Source organism: Pipistrellus hanaki, assembly GCF_964339955.1.
Source record: "Pipistrellus hanaki genome assembly, chromosome: 6".
Lineage (NCBI taxonomy): Eukaryota > Metazoa > Chordata > Mammalia > Chiroptera > Vespertilionidae > Pipistrellus > Pipistrellus hanaki.
The window spans coordinates 6,523,373-6,547,019 of NC_140508.1; the positions used below are offsets into that span (position 1 = coordinate 6,523,373).

At 49.0% G+C, this 23,647-nt stretch overlaps 1 protein-coding gene across 3 annotated transcripts; it reads left to right on the forward strand.

Annotated features, from left to right (window-relative positions):
- Positions 1-750: 750 nt before the first annotated feature.
- Positions 751-20,489, forward strand: PCMTD2 (protein-L-isoaspartate (D-aspartate) O-methyltransferase domain containing 2). 3 transcript variants are annotated; one of them, XM_084887259.1, is made up of 6 exons: positions 751-899; positions 6,753-7,083; positions 8,810-8,912; positions 10,414-10,585; positions 14,847-14,970; positions 17,609-20,489. In XM_084887259.1, the coding sequence occupies exons 2-6, from the start codon at positions 6,777-6,779 to the stop codon at positions 17,986-17,988; spliced, it is 1,086 nt and encodes a 361-aa protein (XP_084743385.1). In that variant the 5' UTR covers positions 751-899; positions 6,753-6,776; the 3' UTR covers positions 17,989-20,489. The 3 variants fall into 3 exon arrangements, with proteins under 3 accessions (XP_084743385.1, XP_084743387.1, XP_084743386.1); XM_084887261.1 differs by having other exon boundaries at positions 19,501-20,489; XM_084887260.1 differs by having other exon boundaries at positions 791-899; positions 10,414-10,549.
- The last annotated feature ends 3,158 nt before the right edge of the window (positions 20,490-23,647 follow it).

Below are 23,647 nucleotides of genomic sequence, written 5' to 3' on the forward strand. Positions count from 1 at the left end.
CTCCTCTTTGCCTGGTAGGACCCAATAGGCCCTACCTCCCCCCTCCCCCACATCACCTGAGACAGGAATCCTGCAAGGAGGCTATGTCAGCCCCGTGGATGGAAAAGCCCCGCCTACCCGCAGGCCTCTTCCCGCCCTGCACAGCGCTCCGTCCTCTCCCCCACCTTCCCCCACCGCAGACTTGCAGCCCTCACCTCCCAATCCTTTTTGTTTGCTGTCAATACCCAGGACCCGAAGCGTTGTGACATTAACGCGCATTTGGACCAGGTGTCATTGGGACGTCCTCAACGGTCCCTGATGGACAAAGCAGCGGGCTTTGCTGGAGCTGGGCGGCCTGTTCCAACTGCGGGGCTTCTCTGCGCGGCCGGGAAGGGGCAGGTTCTGCCCCACGCAGGCGAGGCGGCTGCCGGGGATGCGGCGGGGCGCGGAGGGTGGCGCCCGGCCTGGCTGTAGGCCGCCGGCCCGCTCTGGGCTGGATCCTCGGGGCCTGCACACCCTCTGTCCCTCCCGGGCCGCCGGGCCCAGGCCGCCGCCGCCGCCCCGGCTGTCCATCCCCAGCGCCGGCCTGTCGTGCTCCCCGGGGCCCCGGCTCGCTGTGGGGCGCGAAGGGGACACTCCTCCCCGCCCCGGGCCGCTGCCCTTGGAACTCCCGTCCCGCAGGGTGCGAGGCCGGCCTCGCGTCACCCCGCCGCCAAGACCTCGTGGCGCGCCGGAGGGGGCGGGGCAAGGACGCCGCCCGCCCTTTCCGGCGCCGGCGGGACGCACGCGCGGTGGGGCCGTTGGCCGCGCAGGCGCCCTGGGCCGGCGGTGTTTACGGCGGCGGCGGAGGTCGGTGGCCGCGGACGGACGGGCGAGCGGCGCCCGAGGAGCCGCAGGTCGCGGGCCGGCCGGCCCTGGAGGTAGAGCCTCTGCCGTCGCTGCCCCGCGCCCTGCCCTGAGGCCCACCTCCTCCCTCCCTGGCCCGCCGCCGCGCCGGGGTCTCCCCGCCCCCACGCCCCGCGTCCGGCCCCGAGTTACGGGGCAGCGTTCGCAGCTGGCGGTCGGGCCGGTCCGGCGTCTCCGCGGGCTAGAGCCGCGGGTCTTCGCCGGAGGGCGCAGGGCCGGCGGTGGGCGGCCCTGCTCGCCGGTGGCCCTCGCCGAGGGAGTGGCCGGTGGCCGCGGTCGTCCGCGCAGCCTGCCCTTCGGGCACTAGCGCTGCCCGGTCCCCACGAGCCGCCGAGCACCGGCCGAGCCTGGAGCCACTCGGTGACGCCGAGAGCGCCCGGCGCCTCGGACTCGGTCTGCGCTCCGTGCCGGGCCCGGTCCGCTCGCCTCGGCCCGGGAGCGCGCTCGACAGCCTGGGTGCTGGGAAGAGGCGTCTCCGTTGCTTCCATTTGGGTCCCTTCCAGCTCATTTCCACCTGAAAGACTTTGTCCACATTTCTCTTAAGTGATATTCACGATGGAACATGCCCCCCGTATAGTGACAACCACCTAGGACGGGCCGTGACCCCACGCTCACGGCTTCATGCCTGCGCCCCACGGGTTTTCGGGGGAGCACCCCAGAGGGGGGTTGCCCGCCGGGCTGTGGCCCGTTAGGCCAGGGGCTGCGAAGTACCACCCAGCGTTCCTTTGACAGGTCGGGTTTGAATGGATGGCAGATCCAGGTTTGGAGGCTTGGACTGATCACATCCGGGGTCAGAAATAAGGGAGAGTTAGATTACTGCAAAGTTAATAAATATTCAGACCCTGCATCTCACCAGTGGCAGGGGGTAGGGTTACCCCAGAGATACTTAGTCTGTCATTTTGGACAAAGATCACCCACTTGCTCTGTGTTAAAGGATGTTGCCCCCTTGAGAACTGTTAAAAGTGGCATTTGTTTTGGGGCAAAGAACATAGGCTTTTGACCAGTCTTGGGTTTGAATGCCAAGCCTCTTATAAGGTGTGAAGCCAAAATGAGGTCGTGACTGGCAGGTGGTGCCTGTGAAAAGGTTGTAGGTGTATTTACTAAAAAACTAGCTTTTGCGCCCTGGCCAGTGGCTCAGTGGTTAGAGTGTCAGCCGGAGCATAGGGTGTCTCGGGTTCTATGCCTGGTTCCTGGCTGGTTCCTGGCCCTGGTCCGGGTGCATGCGACATTGATGTGTGTGTGTGTGTGTGTGTGTGTCCCCCCCCCCCCCCCCCCCACACACACACACTCTAAAAAGCAGTGGGGAAAATTTCCTTGGGTTGAGGATTAACCAAACAAACCAAAAAAGTAGCCTTCGGATATGGAATAAATTTTCAAAGTGAGGCAGAGTTGGAGATAGTGGTAGTACTTAGTACAAAGTAAAAACTACCGATACACAGTCTGTTTGCCTTGTGGGATGGAATGATGTGGACATCCTGGGTAGGCTCAGACCATGGCGGGGTGTGCGTGGTTCCATGCTTTTAACTAAACTCTGAAGCGGCCACACACAGCTCCATTTTTAACCAGTGACCCACATTTTAAGATGATTGTCCTAGACTAGGGGTATGGACTTTAGCTTTAAAACTAAGTGGCTTATCTAAGATTAAATTCGACCTCGTAGCACAGTATCCCAACCAGCTAAACTGGCCATGGACCCAAACTTCACAGGCTCTGAAGCAAAGCGGGGTGGAGGTCGAGTCACCGGCCTCGGACTCAGCTCGGAAACCCCAGTGAAGAAGAGGAGCTGTCCCCGCTGTGACATGGAAGCCCAGGCTCTCGCATGGTTGTGTCCTTGAAAGAAGATGGAGTTCATCCATGTGCTCATGTATTTTCTTTCTTGGGTAAACCTCTCCCAACCAGCTTCCAGTTGTGTGGGCGGGAAGTGTGTGTGGAATCTCTCTGCCCAGTATTTCCTTAGGATTCTCTTTCTGTTAGAAAGCCAGAGAATTGTGAGGGCAAAGCAAGTATAAGTTTTGTAATAACAAAATTATAATATGTTGTTACTAGGAGTTGGCCTGATTCTGAAAAAGTTACATGGATGAAGAATAAATTTTTTTTTTTTTTTTTTTTTTTTTTTTTTAGTTTTTGAAAGAGTAAGACATCTAACAGAGCATTTTCCCTGTTAATTAGGTGAAGGTACATTAGGCTGTTAGTTGAGCCAGAGGGGAACACAGGGTGTTACTTTGTATTCTTGTTGCTGTTAATACTCACCCAAGAATGCTTTCCTTTGATTTTTAGAGGGGGCAGGAGGGGGAAAGGGGGGGAAGGCACCTCAATGTGAGAGACACATTGATTGGTTGCCTCACACACACATCCCAACCAGGGTGAGGGATCAAGCCTGCAAGTGAAAGTACGTGCTCTTGACCAGAATCGAACCCAAGCCCTTCATTCCTCAGACTAATGCTCTAATTACTGAGCAGCTGGCCATAATTTCTTTGTATTCTTTTAAAAAAAATAAATCTTTATTGTTTATATTATTACAAATGTTCATTTTTTCCCTCCATTGCTCCCCTCCACCAGGTTCCTACCCCACCTTCTGCCCTTTCCTCACCCCCCCATTGTCCTCATCCATAGGTGCACAGTTTATGTTCAGTCTCTTCCCGCACCCCGCACTCCCCTTTTCCCCAAGAATCTTCAGTCCACTCCCCTTCCATACCTCTGATTCTATTATATTCACCAGTTAATATTGTTCATCAGGTTTTTTAATTCCCTTGGTTTTTAGATTCACTTGTTGATAGTTACGTATTTGTTGTTCATAATTTTGTCTTTATTTTCTTCCTCTTGCTGTAAAACTTATTTTGATGTAGTCCCATTTGTTTATTTTCTCTTTAGCTTCCATTGCCCTAGGGGTAGTATCAGTGAAGAAATTCTTTTGGCATACGTCTGAGATTTTGCTGCCTGTGGATGCTTCTAGTATTTTTATGGTTTCCCGTCTGATGTTTAAGTCCTGTATCTATTTTCTTCCTCTTCCTAAACAACCCCCTTCAGCAATTCATATAATTCTGGTTTGTTGGTGATTTTTTTATTTGTAAAGCTCTTCAACTGGCCTTCGATTCTGAGTGATAGCTTTGCTGGGTAGAGTAATTTGGGCTGTAGGTTCTTGTTATTCATCACCTTGAATATTTCCTGCCATTCCCATCTGGCCTGCATGGTTTCTGTTGAGAAATCAGCTAACAGTCGTATGGGTGCTTCTTTATAGGTAACTACCAGCTTTTCTCTTGCTGCTTTTAATATTCTCTGTCTTTTGCTCTTGGAATTTTAATTATGATGTGTCTTAGTGTGGTCCTCTTTGGATTCCTTTTGTTTGGGGTTCTGTGTGCTTCCTGGACTTGTAGGTCTATTTCTTTCCCCAGGTGGGGGAAGTTTTCTGTCACTATTTCTTTCAGTATGTTTTCGGTATCTTGCTCTCTCTCTTTCTGGGACTCCCATAATTCTGATGTTGGTTTGCTTAAAGTTGTCCCAGAGGTTTCTTATACTATCTTCTACTTTCTGGATTCTCTTGTCTTCTTGCTTCTGCGGAGGAGTGTCCTCTGGCTCTTTGTGTTCCAAATCTTTGACTCGATTCTTGCGATCTTCCATTCTGTTTTTAGGACTCTATATAATATTTTTTATTTCAGACAATGTATTCTTTATTTCTAGTTGATCCCTTTTCATATCCTCCTAGGTCTCATTTATTTTATTGGCCTTTTCTAGGAAATTCTTGAAAAACCTTATAAGCGTGGTTTTGAACTCTATATCCAGTCGCTTTTTGTCCTCCATTTCTTTCGCTTGTGATCATTTTCGCTGCTTCCCTGAGTTGGTAGGGTGGCTTTGTGTGTTAAGGTGTCCTATATGGTTCAGTGGGTCAGCCTCCCAGTTATCTGAAGTGGACACTCTTTGTGCACCCCTTTGTGGACTGTGTGTACAGCCTTATTGTAGTTAAGTCTTAATTGTTGGTCACTGGGAGGAACTGACCTCCAGGCCAATTGGCTGTGAGGATCAGCTGTGTCTATGCCAGGAGACAGGCTTATTCAAAAGCCTCTGTGCTCAGCTTGGATGGGGCGGAGTTTCAGGGTGGAGCTTACAGCCTTGTCTTCCTGTCAGCCCCGCCCTATGAGGTTCTTGAGTCTCAGTGTTCCTCACTGTCCCTTGGTACTAGCTGCAAGCACCTCTGAGAGAAAGGTGCCCTCGAGTTTCGCCTGCTACCAGACAGTCTAGTCTCTTCCCCAATGAGCCTGGAACTGGGGTTCAGTGGAGTTGGAAGTGGGGTTCAGTGCAGTCCGGAGCTTTTGTCTCCTTCCTACTAGGGCAATCCAGCAGCACAGTCTACAGTCCATCCTCTGTGCGCAGTGTGCACAACTCTGCCGCTCTGTCTTTTGCATCTCCCCTGAGTTTCCGCCTTACAGCCCAGATTCCCTCCGAATGAGCTTGGGTCCCCAGGGTCTGGTCTAGAACTGGGGTTCAGTGCAGTAGGAACTGGGGCTCAGCACACTTTGGAGCTTTTGTCTTCTTCCTGCTAGGGCAATCCAGCAGCACAGTCAACAGTCAGTCCTCTGCGGGAAATGTGCGCGACTCCAGGGCTCTGCTTTTTGCCGCTCCCCTGAGTTTCCGCCTTACAGCTTAGAATCCCTCTGTATGAGCTTGGGTCCCCAGGGTTTCGCCCAGAACTGGGGTTTAGTGCAGTCAGAACTGGGGCTCAGCACAGTCTGGAGCTTTTATCTCCTTCCTGCTAGGGAACGCCAACCAGGCACTCAGCCACCTCTCCTCTCCAGCTCCATCCTCTCCCCATGTGTCTCCGTACCTTAGGCTTTTACAGCTCCTCTGATTTTCCTTCTGGTTTTCTCTTTCCTTCTAGTTGTAGAATTTCTAGTCAGTCAACTTTCCTGTAGCTCTGGATAATGTCCACTATATATTTTAGTTGTATTTTTTTGAAATTGTTGTGTGAGGCTACAGTTAGGCGTTTACCTATGCCGCCATCTTGGTTTCTCTTTCTTTGTATTCTTGAAGGCAGGTGGGAAGGTGTAGTTTATACTATAAAAGAGCTGGAAGGGCATAGCTAGACTCCAGAGGGGGCAGGGGTTGGAGTTGCAGCTCTGCCTACCTGTAAACTGGATTTTGTGTTTGTTACAATATGTTCTGTTGTGGAAGAGAGTTTTGTGGATGTTTTCAACTGAACTGTGTACATGAGAACATCCAAATGAGCAGACTGCATGGGTTGCTGGAAGTGGCATCTACGTGTATGAGGGGTGCAGAGTTGCCAGATAGCATGTAGGACACCCATGTATAGTAGAGTTTCAAGTGGCCAATATATTTTAGTACTTGTAGTTTGGAGCCATTTTTGGTGTGTGTGACAGGTTTACAAAAAAAGATCTGTAGCACTTGAAAATATTCAAAGAACAGTTGCTGTTAGAATGAGTTTTCAGACTGCCCTCCTGTTGTATTATATCCAGTGATTTTGCCATGGGTGGGTATGTACCTTTGAGGTAGATCTGTATTCAAGATAGATTTAATCCTAAAATCTTGACTTTGTGGATTATTGATGGAAGTAAAGCATGGGATTCACAGTTTAATTAAGGTTTAAAATTAAATATGTTTAGGTATCTCAAGTTCAAATTAAGATTTAATTCAGTTGATCCTATAAGTGATAGACTTCCTTCTAGATGGGTACCACCGAGTTTATTTCCTTCTGAAGCTGGCATTCTTGCTATGATGCAGGCAGGGGTTGACAAAATGTATTCCATCTGTATTTCAGAATTCAGAATTTGAAATTGATATGCGTTTAGTACTTTCATTGTCCCGCTCTTACCTTTAATGTAAATGGCTCTTTAAAATTTAATCTTTCATTGCAGTGTTGCCCAAGTGTGATCTCAAAGATGGGAGGTGCGGTGAGTGCCGGTGAGGACAACGATGAGCTGATAGACAATTTGAAGGAAGCACAGTACATCCGGACCGAACTGGTGGAGCAGGCTTTCCGAGCGATTGACCGCGCAGATTATTATCTTGAAGAGTTTAAAGAAAATGCGTACAAAGACTTGGCATGGAAGCATGGGAACATCCACCTGTCAGCTCCGTGCATCTACTCAGAGGTGATGGAAGCCCTGGACCTGCAGCCTGGGCTCTCGTTCCTGAATCTGGGCAGTGGCACCGGCTACCTCAGCTCCATGGTGGGGCTCATTTTAGGTAATGGGGGGAGTTTGCAGTACCAAAGAGACTGCTGGCAGTGTCCTTTGGAGGGGTCTGTGTAATTGTCTTTGGCCTTCCCTGCATTATCTGGTATCATTTACCAATAGTCCCTGGGTGGGCTGGTGAGGGGAGGGCCCTGGGGCACCGCTCCCGATCCCTGTCCCCTGCCACCTGTGCCTCCAGCAGGTGTCAACACATCCTCCTCCCGACAGTGGAACACCTGGACAGCGGCGTCACTCTGGTCTTCCCTGGCTCTTGACTAGACCTCGCCCAGCTTGCCCTGCCATTTGCTCTAAACCAGCGGTTCTCACCCTTCCTGGTGCCGCGGCCCTCTAATACAGCTCCTCATGTGGTGGTGACCCCCAACCATAAAGTTATTTCGTTGCTACTTCATAACTGTAACTTTGCTTCTGTTATGAATAGCAATGTAAACATGTGTGTTTTCCGATGGTCTTAGGCGACCCTGCTAGCTGTATTAAAGGGTCTTGGCGATAGAAAGGTTGAGAACCACTGCTCTAAACAGAACAATTAATTTCCAAGTGCCTGGGATTCAAAGTTCTCTCAAACAGTTTTTGTTTGTTTTGTGATTTGAACACTGGGAGAATTAATGCCTGCAATGTTATTTTTAGATAATTTCCAGGTGAGAGAGATTTCACAAGTTAACTTTCTTAAAGCCATTTAGTAACGGTATCCGATAACTGAGGATTCATTTAATTCCTATCTTATGTAAAATGTGATTGGTGGGGGGTGGAGACATCTTAACAACTCTCATGGCCAGAGCTTTTCTGGGAAAAAAATGTATCAAGGCAGAAAAGGGAGCAGGTCCTGGCATCCAGGCTGAACACTGGCGGCCTCACAGGATGGAAAAGACACCTCCGTCCTGCCCGAGGGGCCTTTTTAAGACGGTGACTCCGGAGAAGCAAGGGGTCAGTTATGAGAGAATTCGCATTGGGTCTGGTAGGAGGACGTGAGAGGGAGTGTGGGGCCTGGAGAACTGGCACACGTGCATCCACTTCCTTGCAGGCACACCCAGAGGACCCCAGGACCCACACCCTCCAGAGGAGCACTGGGCCCTTCATCAGCACGGATGGTGCTGCCTGCTTCTGACCTGCATGTAAACAGGTTCCCACAGACTCACCTCAGCTGTTTGTGTCCATAGTTGTCCCCCAGATTTGACCCGGAGGAAGGTCCCATGCAGGCAGCACTGACAGCAGTAACAGACGTAACGTCTGTTGAGGTTCCCTTTGGTTTAAAACATGCTTCACAGTGACTTGGAATTGTAGTTTTTTCAATGATGATTAAAACCTGTTTTGTGAGGATTATTAATGCCCACATCTGAGTGTCTGGTGGAACCTTCTGTGGAAGACAGTCCTTTGTCAGCTTTCATTTGCAAATACGTTTCTTCAGTTATTGGCAAGACCTTGAACCCTTGGTTTCAGCCTTGGCTTTTTTACATTTTCAAATAATTCTTTGGAAGTTGGAGGGCAGGGAAGCTCAGGCTTTGGAAAGCTATGGAGTCAGTAACCACAAGTGAGTGAGTGTGATGTGAGCAGAGCCTGCCTTGCATATAAAGATAAGCTTGAGGTGACGTAAGATAAGAAACCCTTGTGCATCACAGTAATTGCTCACACAAAGTCAGGCCTGTTGCTGCCGATACAGGAGAAATGCAGAGTAAGAGTTGTCGCTCTGGTTCTGAAAGTTTTCTGGCTCTGAACCCTTGCAGGTCCTTTTGGGGTAAACCATGGTGTGGAGCTTCATCCAGATGTGATTGAGTACGCAAAGCAGAAACTAGACTTCTTCATCAGGACCAGCGACAGCTTCGACAAGTAAGGCCAAGCCCTGCCCCTCTGTCAGGGTCTGGGTTGTAAGGTGACCTGATGAGACGGAAGGGGGGATCCATCTGCAGTGTTCTTGGGCCAGCAGGCATGGTTGTGGCGTGCCAGGGGACCAGGATGTGTGGTCTAATTGTTTAAAAGTGGAGTGGCTCAGTTGATTGGGCCACTGCAGGATTGCTGGTTCGATTCCTAGTCAGGGCACAGGTGCCGGGGTTCTGGGCTCCATCCCTGTTGGAGGGCATGTAGGAAGAAGCTAATGGATGTTCCACTCTCACATTGATGTTTCTCTCTCTAAAAAAAATTTTTTTTAAATCTTAACAGATCCCCCCTCCCCCTCTCTCTCTTCCCCCCCATCACCCTTGTCATCCTGTCACCATGACCAGGTAGCTTAGTTGGTAGTTGGTTAGAGCATCTTCCTGATACTCCAGGGTTACAGGTGGCAGGCTCGATCCCCGGTGAAGGCACAGACAATAGTCAAGCAATTAATGCATTAATAAGTGGAACAACAAATATGTGTTTATCTCTGAAAATCAATAAAAAAAAGTTTTAAAACATATATTGGGGTTTTTAGGGCTTTATATTTGTTCACTGTGATACCTAGGTAAAGGTAGTTTTTCACCAATAAGAGAGAGAAATAGAATGTTCATTTTGCTCAGTTTTCATGTTTCTTATAGAGATGTTTTATCATTGATGGTTTCTAAAACAGTAAACAGTTTTTGTAACTAGTTCTTGCCATTTTTAAACAAGGCATGAATAGTCTTATTTTAGGGATTAAAATTTTTAGAAAAACCAAATGTATTTTACTTACCCTCATTTCACTGTTGTGTAATGACTTTGAATAAGATAATTATTATAAATGTAGGGCAAAGATAGTGATGATTGGAGGTTGGATGCTTTAAGCTTGGATCATGCTTATGATGTTCACTTTAATGATACTTTATTTGGAATTTCTAGGGTTTAATTATTAATAGCACAATCCTTTTTGAAGTCTGGATTCCAGTGCCAGCTCATAAGCTGTATTACATAGTGTAGGGTTCTTTTTCTTTTCTTTTCTTTTCTTTTTTTTTTTTTTTTTTTTGCATATTACTCTTTTATTAGATGGGATTACTGACAATCTACACATGTGTCAAACACAAGGCCCGCGGGCCAAATCCAGCCCGCCAGGCCTTGCAATGTGGCCCGCACCGCGCTGTCATCACTGCATTCCGCTGTCAGTTTATGACATTGTCAGTTTATGACTGTTCAGTAAACCATTCGGCCCGCGATTTAGGCTGGATTTTAGATTTTGGCCCCTTCTCTGATTGAGTTCGACACCCCTAATCTATAAGCATCTTTTTTTTTTTTTTTTTTTTTTTTTTTTTTTTAAGAGCAGGACTACCCAGGCCCCATAGTGTAGGGTTCTGAAGTGAAAATCTCTCACCTGTGGTTGGCATAAATTTATTTGTAGCCCTGTTATTTGGAGCTGTGGGATGAACACATTTCTTCCTTTCAGGTTTGACTTCTGTGAACCTTCCTTTGTTCCTGGCAATTGCCTGGAGCTTTCTCCTGATTGCTCTCAGTATGACCGGGTGTATTGCGGTGCAGGTGTGCAGAAGGAGCACGAGGACTACATGAAGAGTCTTCTCAAGGTGGGGGGCATCCTGGTCATGCCGCTGGAAGAGAAGGTCAGACCCCTTCCTAACTGACATCTTTGCACACGTAACGGTTTGACAAGGTCTGTTCCAGATAGTTGACACATACTCTTCCTTGTAACAAGTCCCTGTGTTCACAAATGAGGTAGCAGGCAAGGACAGGTCTTGGGTCGAATAAGCATCTCAGAGCCTCCTTTTATACTCCCCACCCACAGCTGTGCTGTGGTGCTTATTTTGTTACTGGAATCCTATCCTATATAATAAAAGTCTAAGTGGCCTAACACCCTTGCATGATGCCATCACAAGATGGCTGCCGCGAGATGGCCAACAGGGGAGGGCAGTTGGGGTTGACCAGGTCTGCAAGGGAGGGCAGTTGGGAGCAGTTGGGCCAGCGGGGGTGGGGGGGCAGTTAGGTATCAATCAGGTCCGCAGGGGAGTGGTTATGGGGTGATCCACAGGGATCAGGCCTAAACTGGCAGTCTGACAATACCCCAAAGGGGTCTCAGATTGGAGAGGGTGCAGGCTGGGCTGAGGGACACCCCCCCCCCCTTCACGAATTTTCATGCACTAGGCCTATCCTATCTAATAAAAGGGTAACATGCAAATTGACCACACTACCACACCCACAATCCACGGCCACCAGCCAATCAGGAGTAAGTATGCAAATTAACCCAACCAAGGTGGCTACGGCCACAGAGCGAGCAGGAGGCTTGGGTTTCCCCGGCAATGAAGGAAGCCAAGCTTCCCTCACATGCTGGCCACCTGTGGATGCCACTCAAGGCTATGAAGTTTCAATTATAGAAGATAAATAAATCCCAACAAAGATGGTGGCAGCCACGGAGCTGGAGAGATCAGGAGGCTTGAGTTGCCCCCAGCAATGGAGGAATTCAAGCTTCTGCAGCCCTAGCCTGCCTTGGCCTCTACTCAAGGCTATAAAATTTCAATTATAGAAGATAAATAAATCCCGGATCCCAGGGCCTCTGCTTGGGTCGCCAGGGAGCGTGGCCACCCTGCAAACCACCACAGCCCCTCACTCATGTACCAGGCCTCTATCCTAGCTAATAAAAGAGAAATATGCAAATTGACCATCAGTCCTAACACACAAGATAGCTGCCCCCATGCGGTCAAAGATGGCTGCCCCCATGTGGACACAAGGTGTCCACCACAAGATGGCCAACATGGGAGGGCAGTTGGGAGGGACCAGGCCTGCAAGAAAGGGCAGTTGGGGTCGATCAAGCCTGCAGGGGAGGGCAGTTAGGGGTGACTAGGCCGGCAGAGAAGGGAAGTTGGGGGTGACCAGGCCTTCAAGAAAGTATAGTTGGGGGGGAATCCAGGCCTACCAGGATTGGGCCTAAATGGGCAGGTGGACATCCCTTGAGGGGGAGCTTTTGGGGAAGAATAGGCCTGGAGGGGAGGGCAGTTAGGGGCAAATAAGGTGGCAGGGGAGCAGTTAGGCATCCATCAAGCTGGCAGCAGAGTGGTTAGGAGGTGATCAGACTGGCAGGTAGAAGTGATTAGGGCAATCAGGAAGGCAGGCAGGCGAGCAGTTAGAGCCAGCAGTCTTGGATTGTGAGAGGGATGTTCTGATTGCCTGTTTAGGCCTGATCCTACTGGATGTTGGGGGACACCAGGCCTTCAGGGAAGGGCAGCTGGGGGGAGCGGGACCCAGGCCTACTAGGATTGGGCCTAAACAGGCAGGTGGGTCATGCATGTTTTAGTATGTTTTCAGTACTGTGTTTCAGTGGGAAAGACAGACATGCATTGGTCATTGGGAAGGATGACTCACTATCACAAAGAACTAGGAAAAACAAAATTATAAACATGAGATTGTGCATTTTTTTTAAAAAAATTCTGTAATTGTTAAATGTTTGCATTTGTAACTTATTTTGCTTGAAAAATAATCATTCATTTTAGGAAATGAAGGAACACCAGGCACAACTGCTCACAGTTGCCTTCCTGGTGGCTGAGTGTGGTCCTTGTACATGTTTGTAGTTTGATGTTTTTTTTAAAAAGGCGACAGCACATGTTTTAGAAGTTACACTGGTTCCTTAGAAGAGTTCGTGAATATAATTTTAAGCCAGTCAGTGTTCACATAATTATTTTTAGTTCTTGCCTGGCAGCCACTGGTATGTGGGCCTAGTTGATGATCCGGTTACTGTGATTGGACATGAGGCTGTGTGTTGTGACTCACTGTTATTTTACTGTTACATAAATACTCAGTGAATTACTACCCAAATTAAAAAACAATTACTCATAAATATTTCAGTATGTATTTGGGTAAGATAAGGATTCTGTTTTTAAAACGGTCATAAAACCATCATCAACCTAAAAAATTAGTAGTAATTTTTTTCTTTTTTAAAATGTGTTTTTGTTAATTTCAGAGATGGGCAGGGAGAGGGTGAGAGGGATAGAAATTGGTATTGTTGATCAGCTGCTTCCTGCACACCCCCCTGCCTCCGGGGGTCAAGCCCACAACATGGACATGTGGCCTGACGGACTTGAACTGTGACCTCCTGGTTCATGGGTCATCACTCAGCCACTGAGCACACCAGCTGGGCAATAGTAATTTCTGAATATCTTCAACTGTCTACTAGCATTCCATTTTTCCTGATTGTCTTAACGTGATTTTGATTTGTTTATGTGAATGCAGGTCCATTTAAGATTTATGTGTTGAATCTGATTGGAGTATCTCCTAAGTGCATTAATCAGTAGATTCTTTCTTTTTCATTGCAATTTGTTTTTGAAGAAATCAGGCCATTTGTCTTACCAAGTGTGGTAAGACAAATTCCCTGCAGCATATCTCTGTGGGGCGCTCTCCCATGTTCTTTTGGTCCTTTCCTCCCTGAGAGGGGAGTGGGTGTCAGCCCTCAGCCAGTGGTGTCAGTGCCACCTGCCTCTCGGGCGGAACGCTGTCCCCATCCGCCCAGTGTGATGTCTGTCTACAATATGTGGCATCACTATTTGATGTCTATAACTAGTTCAGGATTTTTTGGGGGTGTGGTTTTTGCCTTTTTATTCCCCTGGAGACGTGCCAATCGGCCGTCCTGCCGGGTTGATCCTGCTGTTTTCACAGTGACAGGACAGGCCTCATCTCTGCTCTTCAGTCTCAGAATGCGAGGTGGGTCCTTCCTTACAGATGACTGTAGGAATCTTCATGGCTTTGCAGAAATACATAGGACCTTTTATTAGAATTGTGCTACAGCTGGGTTAATTTGAGGATTAGAGACATATTTTCAGTATTCTGCTCATACAGAACATGAAATAGGCATTTATAGTTTTAAGGGCTCACCCGTTTTTATTTTATTTTATTACATTTAACTATTTGATGTTTATTATAACTAGAAATTCTCCTTTTAAGAAATGTTTTCCTTTGGGTGGTGGCACACGGTACGATATAGATCTTATAACATAGAAACCCACACCTGAAACCTATATATTCATGTTGACCCCAATCAACTTAATAATTTTTTTTGAAAAGGAATGTCTCTGCTAGTATACAAGAATGCAAGTAACTTGTTGATGTTCATCGAATACATGGCTACTGAATTCTTTTATTTCTAAGATTCATGGCATAGAACCTTAGTTTTTAGACGGTTTGCTGGTTTAGATATTTTTAGATTAGGGAGCATACAATCTTAGCAGGACAGAGCTGATCAGAAATAGTCCTGTGACCCAGGTGTTGTGGTGGCAGAGCAGGCCCACAGAGCACAGGATGGCCGTGCTTTAATCGGTCCTGCGCCCCTGGATTGTGATTCACAGGAACTGTGGTGAAACTGCACGCAGGGAGCCATGTCAGTGTCACTGGGGCCCTGGGCAGTGTCACTGGGAGGCTCCTTGGACACTTCAGTGTGCATCTCCCAAGGGGACAGGAAGCTAGACTCCCAGCAAGGAGCTGTGCTTTGTGGTTGCAGCTGTTGTGCTTGAGTCTCCACTTGCTGTAGAAGTTTTGGCTGGCCAGCGTGTGGTGTAGATTGTGTGTGTCTGATGACTGTCACTTCAGAGTCCTTCACATCCCCTAGCATTGAAAGTGGTCTCATCAGATCCCTACACTGCTTGGATTGTGTCCTCCTGTTGTCCGTTAATTTCTTCCTCTGACATAGACATTTCCTGTAACATGAGTTAGGGTGAGATGCTTGGCTGTGTTCAGACTAAATGTATCCGCTGTTCATGCCACATCGCCCTCTCGTGTTTTTAATGATTTGTGTATCTGTGTAGTTTTAGATGGTGTGTAGGCATTAAAACTATATTTAATCTGACATACCAGTAATTAAGTCTTGTTTTGTCTCTGGGGTAGTTGACTAAGATAACGCGCACGGGACCTTCTGCTTGGGAAACCAAAAAGATCCTGGCTGTCTCCTTCGCTCCTCTGGTCCAGCCGCGCCGCTCAGAGTCGGGGAAATCAAGGCTCGTCCAGCTACGTGAGTGCAGAGCCCCTAGCCCGTCGTTTGGATGTTTTGAATTTCATTAAAAGAAACCTTTAATATTAAAGAGCATTTCCCACTCACTATAACCTTAAACTTTTTATTTATTTCTTTCTTTATTTATTTAAAATATATTTTATTGATTTTACACAGAGAGGAATTAAGAGGGATAGAGAGTTAGAAACGTCGATGAGAGAAACATTGACCAGCTGCCTCCTGCACACCCCCTACTGGGGATGTGCCCGAAACCAAGGCACATGCCCTTGACCAGAATCGAACCCGGGACCTTTCAGTCCCCAGGCTGACGCTCTATCCACTGAGCCAAACCGGTCTCGGCTAAACTTTTTTTTTTAAAATGCCTAAAAACCACAACTCTATTTCCAGCTTATTGTACGTGATTTTAGCTGTGTTTTACCTCCTCAGAGAACTGCTGAGGGTGATGCCCTGGGAAGCAGAAGAGCCCCTAGAAGGGAATTAAACCCGCCCTGTGGAGAGTGTGTCCTGGCACCTCTGCCACGGGGCTCCTGCAGACCCCGGGCCCTCTGCCCGGGGCGGCTGCAGGGCCACGCGCCCGCCACTCGGCTCAGGTGGGCAGGGCCAGGTTTGTAGTGGAGCCTTCCTCGGCCAGGCCTGTGCCTCTCACTCCGTCAGGGTGCAGACCCATCAAAGAGTTAAGCATTCAGTCAAATGTTTCATAATTTCAACAAGAGACTTACACAGCAAGGAGAATTGCAATTGTCTTTATTTAATAAAAAACTGTTTAGCATGCACTCTGCTTTCTGATGATTTAGGAAATTTGGAAAATGAAAAAAAATATAGGAAGAAAAAAATCACCCTTAATTTCAGCACCCAAAGATAACTAATACATGTGGGTGAGTTCCTTCTAGAATCATCCTTTAATATATGTGAGGAGTCACTTATCAATGTGATGTTATGTTCTTCCTGGTCTCTGCTAAGTGCAGGTCACATGACATTGACATGGTCATTGAAGTGTGAGGAACTGGGGTAAAGAGCAACCATAGACTGTGCAGAGGGACTGAGAGGTTGTGTTGGTCCTTGAGGCCGAGAGGAGAGAAGAGAGGGAGGAAAGGAGCCAAGGCCATGACTGAAGTGTACGCTCCCAGGGGCTCTGAGGAGGCAGCGGGGCGCCCCGATGGGATGCCGGTTGGCCTGCAGTTTATCCCCTGGGCTGTGCAGAGCTCCTCGGGGTGACGCCTCTCCCTCAGGATCACCCTCCTGAGTGAGGCAGTGTGTCCATGCTCCGTGTTCCCAGAGGGTGACAGCTGACGCTGCCCACGGCAGCATGTTGGAGGTGAGGGGACAGTCGGGGCTCGAGGAGGCCTGGTGGGGCCTGGCTGATGGTCACGACCAAGTGGAAGGCACCCTGATACGTGGGTTTGAGCCCGTGGTTCAGAGTGAATATTGGATGATAAGTAATCATGGGATGCTGTTCAGGGATCCTGAAGGGAACAGCAGTCCACTTGTTTGTAATGTGATCTTTGTAAACCAGTAGTCACACTGAGGGAGTCAGTGCCGAGTGAAGGAAGTCCTGTAGGTACCGGCAGGGTCAGTCATCAGAGTGGACAGGCCAAGGTCAGCACAGGCAGGAACCATTTAGGAGGCGGTTGGGATTTCCCAGGCTAGAGATAAAGATGGATGGTAAACACTGGCCCGAGAGGGAAGGACCAGGACAGGCCCAGGGACCTCTCTGAAGAGGATGCCAGAGACTGTTGTAGATGTGGGCTTGTGGGCAGGACGGGTGATAGCCCTGGGAGTTGCTGGCCGGTTTCTGTTAATTGAAGCCACAGACTAGATGTCAGATCAAGGAGAGAGGAGAAAGGATAAAGTCAGAACCTTGGGAAGCAGCACTCGGGCTGAGAGGAGGAAGAGCCGACACCGCCCCACGTGGCCCACGTGCCAGCGCTGTCCGTGGGAGGTCTGGCGGCCGGTGAAGGACTCCTTCCAGCTGTCTGAGGAGCAGCAGCGAGTGGCAGGGTGGCCCCTGTCCTCGGAGGAAGAGGACAGTGAGCAGAGAGAGTTGGTGCTGACAGAGGGGTCATGGGAACTCCCAGGTCCCTGGGTCCAGGGGGCACTTGCTGAGGCTCTGCCAGGCCTCTGGAGGGCGGTGTGAGTTTTTGGAGCGCTCGGGTCCTGGAGGGGAGAGTGATGCTGGTTTTGAGTTTACTGTATTGAAACACTTGACCCCCTCATTCCTTTCCCTCTGAGAAAAGCCCTCACAGCTTCATTGAAGAGCCTGCATTAAACTCGGTGACCAAGCTTTACTTTTTCTTAGGCTGTAGAGTTTTTGTTCTTAAAACTGTTGTGATTCTACTTTTCTCTACTTTAACAACAGCAAGAAGTAGTCAGTTTATAAATCACAATGAAAGCAGAGTAGGTGGGTGAGAGAGCCCTTGGGCAGACACAGGGACCAGAGGGCCGGCCAGGCTGGGGAAGACTCAGAGCAGCCGGGCTTTCTCCTGCTGGTCTCTGCCAGCGGTGGGGCCCTCCTTCGTCTCTGTGCAAGTATTTCCTGAAAAGAGCTCATGCTCTGTGCTTTGTTTGTTCACATGCAGTTTCCAGTTGGTTAGGCCTGTATTGTCAGCACAAACACTGACTCATGTCCTTTGCGCTGCAGCCCCCCTGGCGGTCCGGAGCCTCCAGGACTTGGCTCGCATTGCCATCCGGGGCGCCATTAAGAAGGTCATTCACCAGGAAGCAGTGAGCAGAAATGGGGACGGACTGAAAGCCACTCCCAGGTTCAAGCGAAGGAGAGTGCGCCGCCGTCGAATGGAAACCATTGTCTTCTTAGACAAAGAGGTCTTTGCCAGTCGGATTTCCAACCCGTCTGAGGACAACAGCTGTGAGGGCTCGGGAGAGGAGCAGCGGGAAGAAGAGGAGCAGAGCCCTGCTGAGACAAAGCCAGAGCCCCCCGTGAACTTCCTGCGGGAGAAAGTCCTGAGCCTGCCCCTGCCTGACCCCCTGAAGTACTACCTGCTCTACTACAGGGACAAGTGAGCGCATGCAGGTGGCGCCAAGCCTGTGGCCAGCGGAGTGTGCCCTGTCTGCACGGTTCTTCCAGTTTGATCTTGATTATCTTGTAGAATTTTCATTAAATGGTAGATTTCTTTAAATATAATCTGACAAACAGTAAGTGCATGGGAGAATGTTTTCTTGAAAGGGACAGAGTCTCCCGGAGAAAGGCTCCCCTCAGCTCGTGGGAGGCACAGGGAGGCACGTCTGCACAAGCAGGGAGGCCGAGGGGCTGTGCCATGCGTGGAGCGTGCGAGCGCACCTTTGTGAGCGTGGGGACTTCTGGGTGAGACACACCTCTGTCCAAATTTGAATTTGACATTATCAACCTCTTAATTCATGGCCCTGACCTTCACTAGACCTAGCTCTCTTTTCTTGACAAGCCCTCCCTTATTGTAAAATTGTAAAAATTCTTATGGGAGTTGTCAGTTTGTGTGTGTGTTTTTTTAAATTGTGTTGGGGGAGAGGGAATAAAAGTATCAAACTGCCAGATACCTTTTAGGAGTTCCAAAAAAATTCCAAGGAGTTTTTTCCCTTACCTTTAGAAGAGCTAATGTCATGCTGGCTGGTAGCTCAGTTGGTTGGAGCGTCCAGATACACCAAAGTTTCGGTTTCGATCCCTTGTCAGAGCACACACAAGAATCAGCCACCGAATGTTTAAAGAAGTGGAGCAACAATAAGTCAGTGGTTCTCTCCCTTCTCTTCTCTACAATCGATCAATCGATCAAAAAAAGAACCAATGTCTAGTAATCCCTGAGAGAATACCCTGAAGAATGAAGCGCATGCTGTGTAGGTAATAAACGACAACGTTTACCCCGGTGCGGACTGATGACGACGAGAGGATTGTGGTGATCCTTGCTAGGGTTGGCCTTGGATGGACCGAGGCCATGGCCCTCGGAGCCAGTGGAGGCCCTCGGGCTGCGGGAAGGGTGGGGACTCTGGCTGCTTGCGCTTTTCGCTTTCCTTCAGAGCTTCCGTTGGTATTCCTCTATAATCACATTAGAGAACTGACTCATAGATTTTATCTTTTGTAATTCTGGAGAAAAAAGATTTGTTAGTTTTGTAATTTTTCTTAAGAACAAATATATGTATTTTGCTAGCTCCATTGCACTAGAGCAGTTTCACTCTTGGGGAACAGACTTGGGGCCTCGTGTGGCAGGAGCTTTTGTCTCATTAGGTTCTGGGTCCGGAGGAAGGGTCCTGTTGGTCTGGTGGCAGAATGTTTTGACGTTACAGTGCTTATTCCAAAACACTGGTTCTTTCTCGTTTGTTTGTTTGTTTGTTTGTTTGTTTGTTTTTTTACCCAAACAGAAGAAACGGTATTAAATGTTAACAAATAGCCCAGTAAACAGGGCTGATGTTGGTCAGTCACCCAGAGTTGAGGTTTAATTTTATCGGTTCAAGTCTTGGGTGTTGCTGAGGTTTAGTGTCTGGTTTCAACAGTCCTGGTTATTTTTCACCTTTTTGTTTTTAGTAGCTGAATCCTTTCTGTCACAGGATGCTGTGTGCATGCCTCACTGGGAAACTGTGTTGTGTCCTCCTGGGCTTGTGTCCTGAAGCTGTTGGGAGGAAGCACTTCATGGCTTGGTGACCTGCCTGTGACTCGGCCACTCTCCGAGCAGGGTGGAGCGCTCCCAGGGACCTGCAGAGCGACAGGGTCTTGTGGATACACAGAGGCCTCCAATTTGTGGACATTCTTGGACTTAAAAAGTGTATCTGTGAAATCTGTTCTATTATGCTTTTCCCCTGTGATAGTATTTGGATTTCATTTCTTTTAAACCACATTTGCCTGGTAAAAGGCAATGCAGGGGCGTGTGCCTCGGTTGTGGGTTCCCCAGCCCTGGTCGTGTGCGTGCAGAGGGTGGTGCCTGCGGGAGGCGCCAGTCAACGTCTCTGTGTTAATGTTTCTCCCTCTGTCCCGCCTCCCTCCCTTCCACTTTCTCTAAAACCAGTGGAAGAAATGTCAGCAGGTGAGGATTCAAAAAAAGGCCATGCATCACATGTTTTCCCATGTGTTAAACTTGCCTAGCAGTTTTAATTTACATGTTCTCAGTTGTGATTTTTAAAGCAGAATTTGGTTAAAAAATCTGATGCTGTAATTTATACGAACTAGCTGGTAAACATGGCGGAGAGCGTGAGCGGCCGCCGGTGGCCGTGCCTCTGGTGTAGCGGGAGCGGCCTGCGGCTCCTCGGTATGTGCTCCCGCAGGCCGCGCAGACACCGCTCTTAGACTGTGGGCTTCTGTGGAGTCAGTCGTCTTGTGTTTTTATATGTGACTTTTGTCTTAGAAGTAGGAGAGCCATTGAGATGTACAAAACAAAGATCACGTTTATAACATTAAGTGTGTAATGTAAAAATCACTGTGTGAACGTGCTTTAGCCAGGCTGGAACTTCCAGGGGATTAATGTAAGAAATCTGAAACTGGTTTAAAAGCTGACATACCTGGATAAATACAAGATATCAATAAAGGCAGTTAAGATATTTTAGCCTTCTTAGCATTGCTTCTGTTTCTTGTCTGGGATAGATATACTTGTCCCCAGATCTTTAAAAAAAAAAAAAAAAAAAAAAATATATATATATATATATATATATATATATATATATATATATATATATATGTATGTATTTTTTTTCTTTTTTCTTTTTTTCTTACAATGTGTTTTCTTTCACACTTTATTACTAATTCTGGTATATGAAGAGTGTCTGTGGTTAGATTTTTGGCACAACTTTTCCATAACCTGAAATATGGAAAGAAAATTGGGTACTACTGGTAGCTATAGATTTTACCAGCAGCAAAGGGTTTAAGGTTGGTTTGGGTCAGGGCCTAGGGCCAGAGCCAGGGTTTAGGATTGGGGTTTGGGTCAGGTCAGGGTCAGAGCAGGGTTGGAGGTTAGGATCAGAACTTCAATTTTTGAGGTGGTATTGCAAAAAAAAAAATTTCATTTCAAATTCTAGTTTTTCCTGTACATTTTAGTGCATCTGGGCTGCTATAAAAAACACCATTTTGGTATTTTGGGTGGCTTCTTAAGTTATTTTTCACATTCTGGAGGCTAAAAGTCTGAGATCAGGGTGCTGAGCTGGCAGGAGAGGGCCTCTCTCCGGTCCCTGGGGTCCAGCTTACCCTCTCAGAGAGGGAGGGGCTGGGTCTCGGACAACACTGACGCTTCATGCGGACTTCATCTTCATGGCTTGAGGCCCCACCTCCTAACACCATCACACAGGGCTTTAAGGTGAGGTGGGTCTGGCCATGCTGTTGGCCCAGCTGTGCACCCACCTGAGGCTTGCCTGCAGGCGTGTCCGGTAGCGTGGGCAGCTGCAGCCGCCAGAGACTTGGCTGATCAGCAACAGGGATGTGTTTCTCCCCAGCTAGAGGTGGGAAGGCTCCAGGCGAGTCTGTCTGATTTCAGCTTGACTCTTCCCCTCCACCCCACACGACAGAAGGGCAGTGGAGTTGTTATCCCGTAGGGTTAGGGGAGATTTGGAGAACATAAAAGTTGTTTGGGAAACAGCTGTTGTTGCTGTGTGTGGTGATGGGTGGGAGGGCTGAAGGGACAGGGCCATGCATACCCCGACCTCAGGTTCTGTCCTGGAACCTGGGGCAGAGCAAGCGCCTTCTGCTCCTGGGATGGCCGAGGGTCGTGTTGTGACGGAATGACCCGCGTGTTGGCGGAGATGCAGCCTCCTGTCTGATCCGCACCAGCGGGCTGGCTCCCACCGTCTGTGCACGCACTCGGGTGGGCGACCTCCACGAGGGAGCTTTCTCAGGCTCCCTGGGCACTGAGTGCACTTTGTGAACCAATGCCCTCCCAATAGCGTCACTCCCTAACACTACACATGGCATTAGGTTTCCACATATGAATGTGGGAGGACAGGCATTCAGTCCATAGCAGGGAGCGTGCTTCAAGCTCCTTCCTGTGGTTGCTGAGAGGATTATCCCTCAGGTGATGTCAGCTTGAGGACCTCAGTTCTTCCATAGCTGTTGGCGAGAGGCCTCGAGTTTTCTTTCTCTAGGGCAGTGGTCGGCAAACCGTGTGGCTCGTGAGCCACATGTGGCTCTTTGGCCCCTTGAGCGTGGCTCTTTCACAATATACCACGTGTGGTCGCACACATAAAGTATGATTGAAACTTCGTGGCCCACGTGCAGAAGTCGGGTTTTCGGCTCTCAAAAGAAATTTCAATCGTTGTACTGTTGATATTTGGCCCCGTTGATTAATGAGTTTGCCGACCACTGGGCTGGGGCAACTCACAGCAGGAGCGGTGCCTGAGGGCAGAGTTGGAGAGCGACCAGGTGAGGCAGTGAGAACCTGCACCTGCCGAGTCCAAAACACTCTTAAACTTGCAAGGATGGATTTTTGCTGTTAAAAATGAACTTATTTAGTCCTGGCTGGTTTGGCTCAGTTGGTGCACGAAGTTCATTCACTCTGATCCTAGCCTCTGGTAGACTGAAGGGTCCTGGGTTCAATTCCAGTCAAGCCATGTGCCCAGTTTGCCCAGGTTGTGGGTTCCATCCCGAGTGGGGGATGTACAGGAGGCAGCTGGTCAATGATTCTCTCTTATTCTAATATATAAAAACCCAGGGTCCCTAATGTCCAAAACAACCGAAGGCTCAACTGACAGAAGTCCTGCAGTCAGTGCTGGGTTACCATGGTGACCCAGCACTGACTGCTGCCACTGCAGGTGCAGCGACCCAGCACTGCCTGCTGAGGGGGCTGGGGATCAGGCCTGGAGAGAGGCCTGGAGAGAGAAGCAGGGTCTGGTACTATCCTCCCTGGCAGCTGTCGATCAGCCCTTGCCTCTCTCTTTCTCTCCAGGCCTGGCCAGCAGCTACACCTCTTTTTCTCTCCGGGCCTCCGTGGGGGCTGCTGATCAGCCCTGGCTCTCTGATCAGGCCCAGAGATAGGCCTGGAGACACTGACTGGCATAGAAACCGGCCAATCAGAACCAAATTTGGGTGAACTGGGAAGGCAGAGCCTAAGATGGGGGCTGAGTTGGGGTTTCAAAGGCAATAGCTATTTGGTGTAAGGTGTAAGAAAGTGGTTCAATGTTTTGTTCAGTTTGGCAGTATAGAGCATATGGCTCATTATCAGTCCAGATATAGGGAATATGTATTTTTGTATACTAAGAGCATCTCCTCCTGCTGAAAAAGTCTTTTCTCCCCATTTAAGCAATCATATCCTATATAATCTATATTAATAAAAGGGTAATATGCTAATTAGACTGGGTCAATTGGCCATCTTCCGGAATTCTGACTTTCTTCTGGACAAAGCCATGGTGGTGGGGGCCAAGGCAGAGACAATCAGGCTGGCAGGGGAAGGCAGTTTAGAGCAAGATCAAGCCATGAGGGGAGGTCTATAGGGGAGAGATCAGGCAGGCAGGGGAGGGCAGTTGAGGGCAACCAGTCTGGCAGGGGAGGGCAGTTGGGGGTGAGATCAGGATGGCAGGGGAGGGTAGTTGGGGGTGAGATCAGGATGGCAGGGGAGGGTAGTTGGGGGCGAGATCAGGATGGCAGGGGAGGGTAGTTGGGGGCGAGATCAGGATGGCAGGGGCGGGTCATTGGGGGCGAGATCAGGCCATCAGGGGAGGGCAGTTAGAGGTGATCAGGCAGGCAGAGGTAGTTAGGGGTGATCAGGGAGGCAGGCAGGTG

Coding starts and splice junctions, on each gene's coding strand:
- PCMTD2 (XM_084887259.1), top strand. CDS start 6,777: ATGGGAGGTGCGGTGAGTGCCGGTGAGGACAACGATGAGCTGATAGAC. Junction 10,586..14,846: donor TCATGCCGCTGGAAGAGAAG/GTCAGACCCCTT, acceptor TCTCTGGGGTAG/TTGACTAAGATAACGCGCAC. Junction 14,971..17,608: donor ATCAAGGCTCGTCCAGCTAC/GTGAGTGCAGAG, acceptor TTTGCGCTGCAG/CCCCCCTGGCGGTCCGGAGC.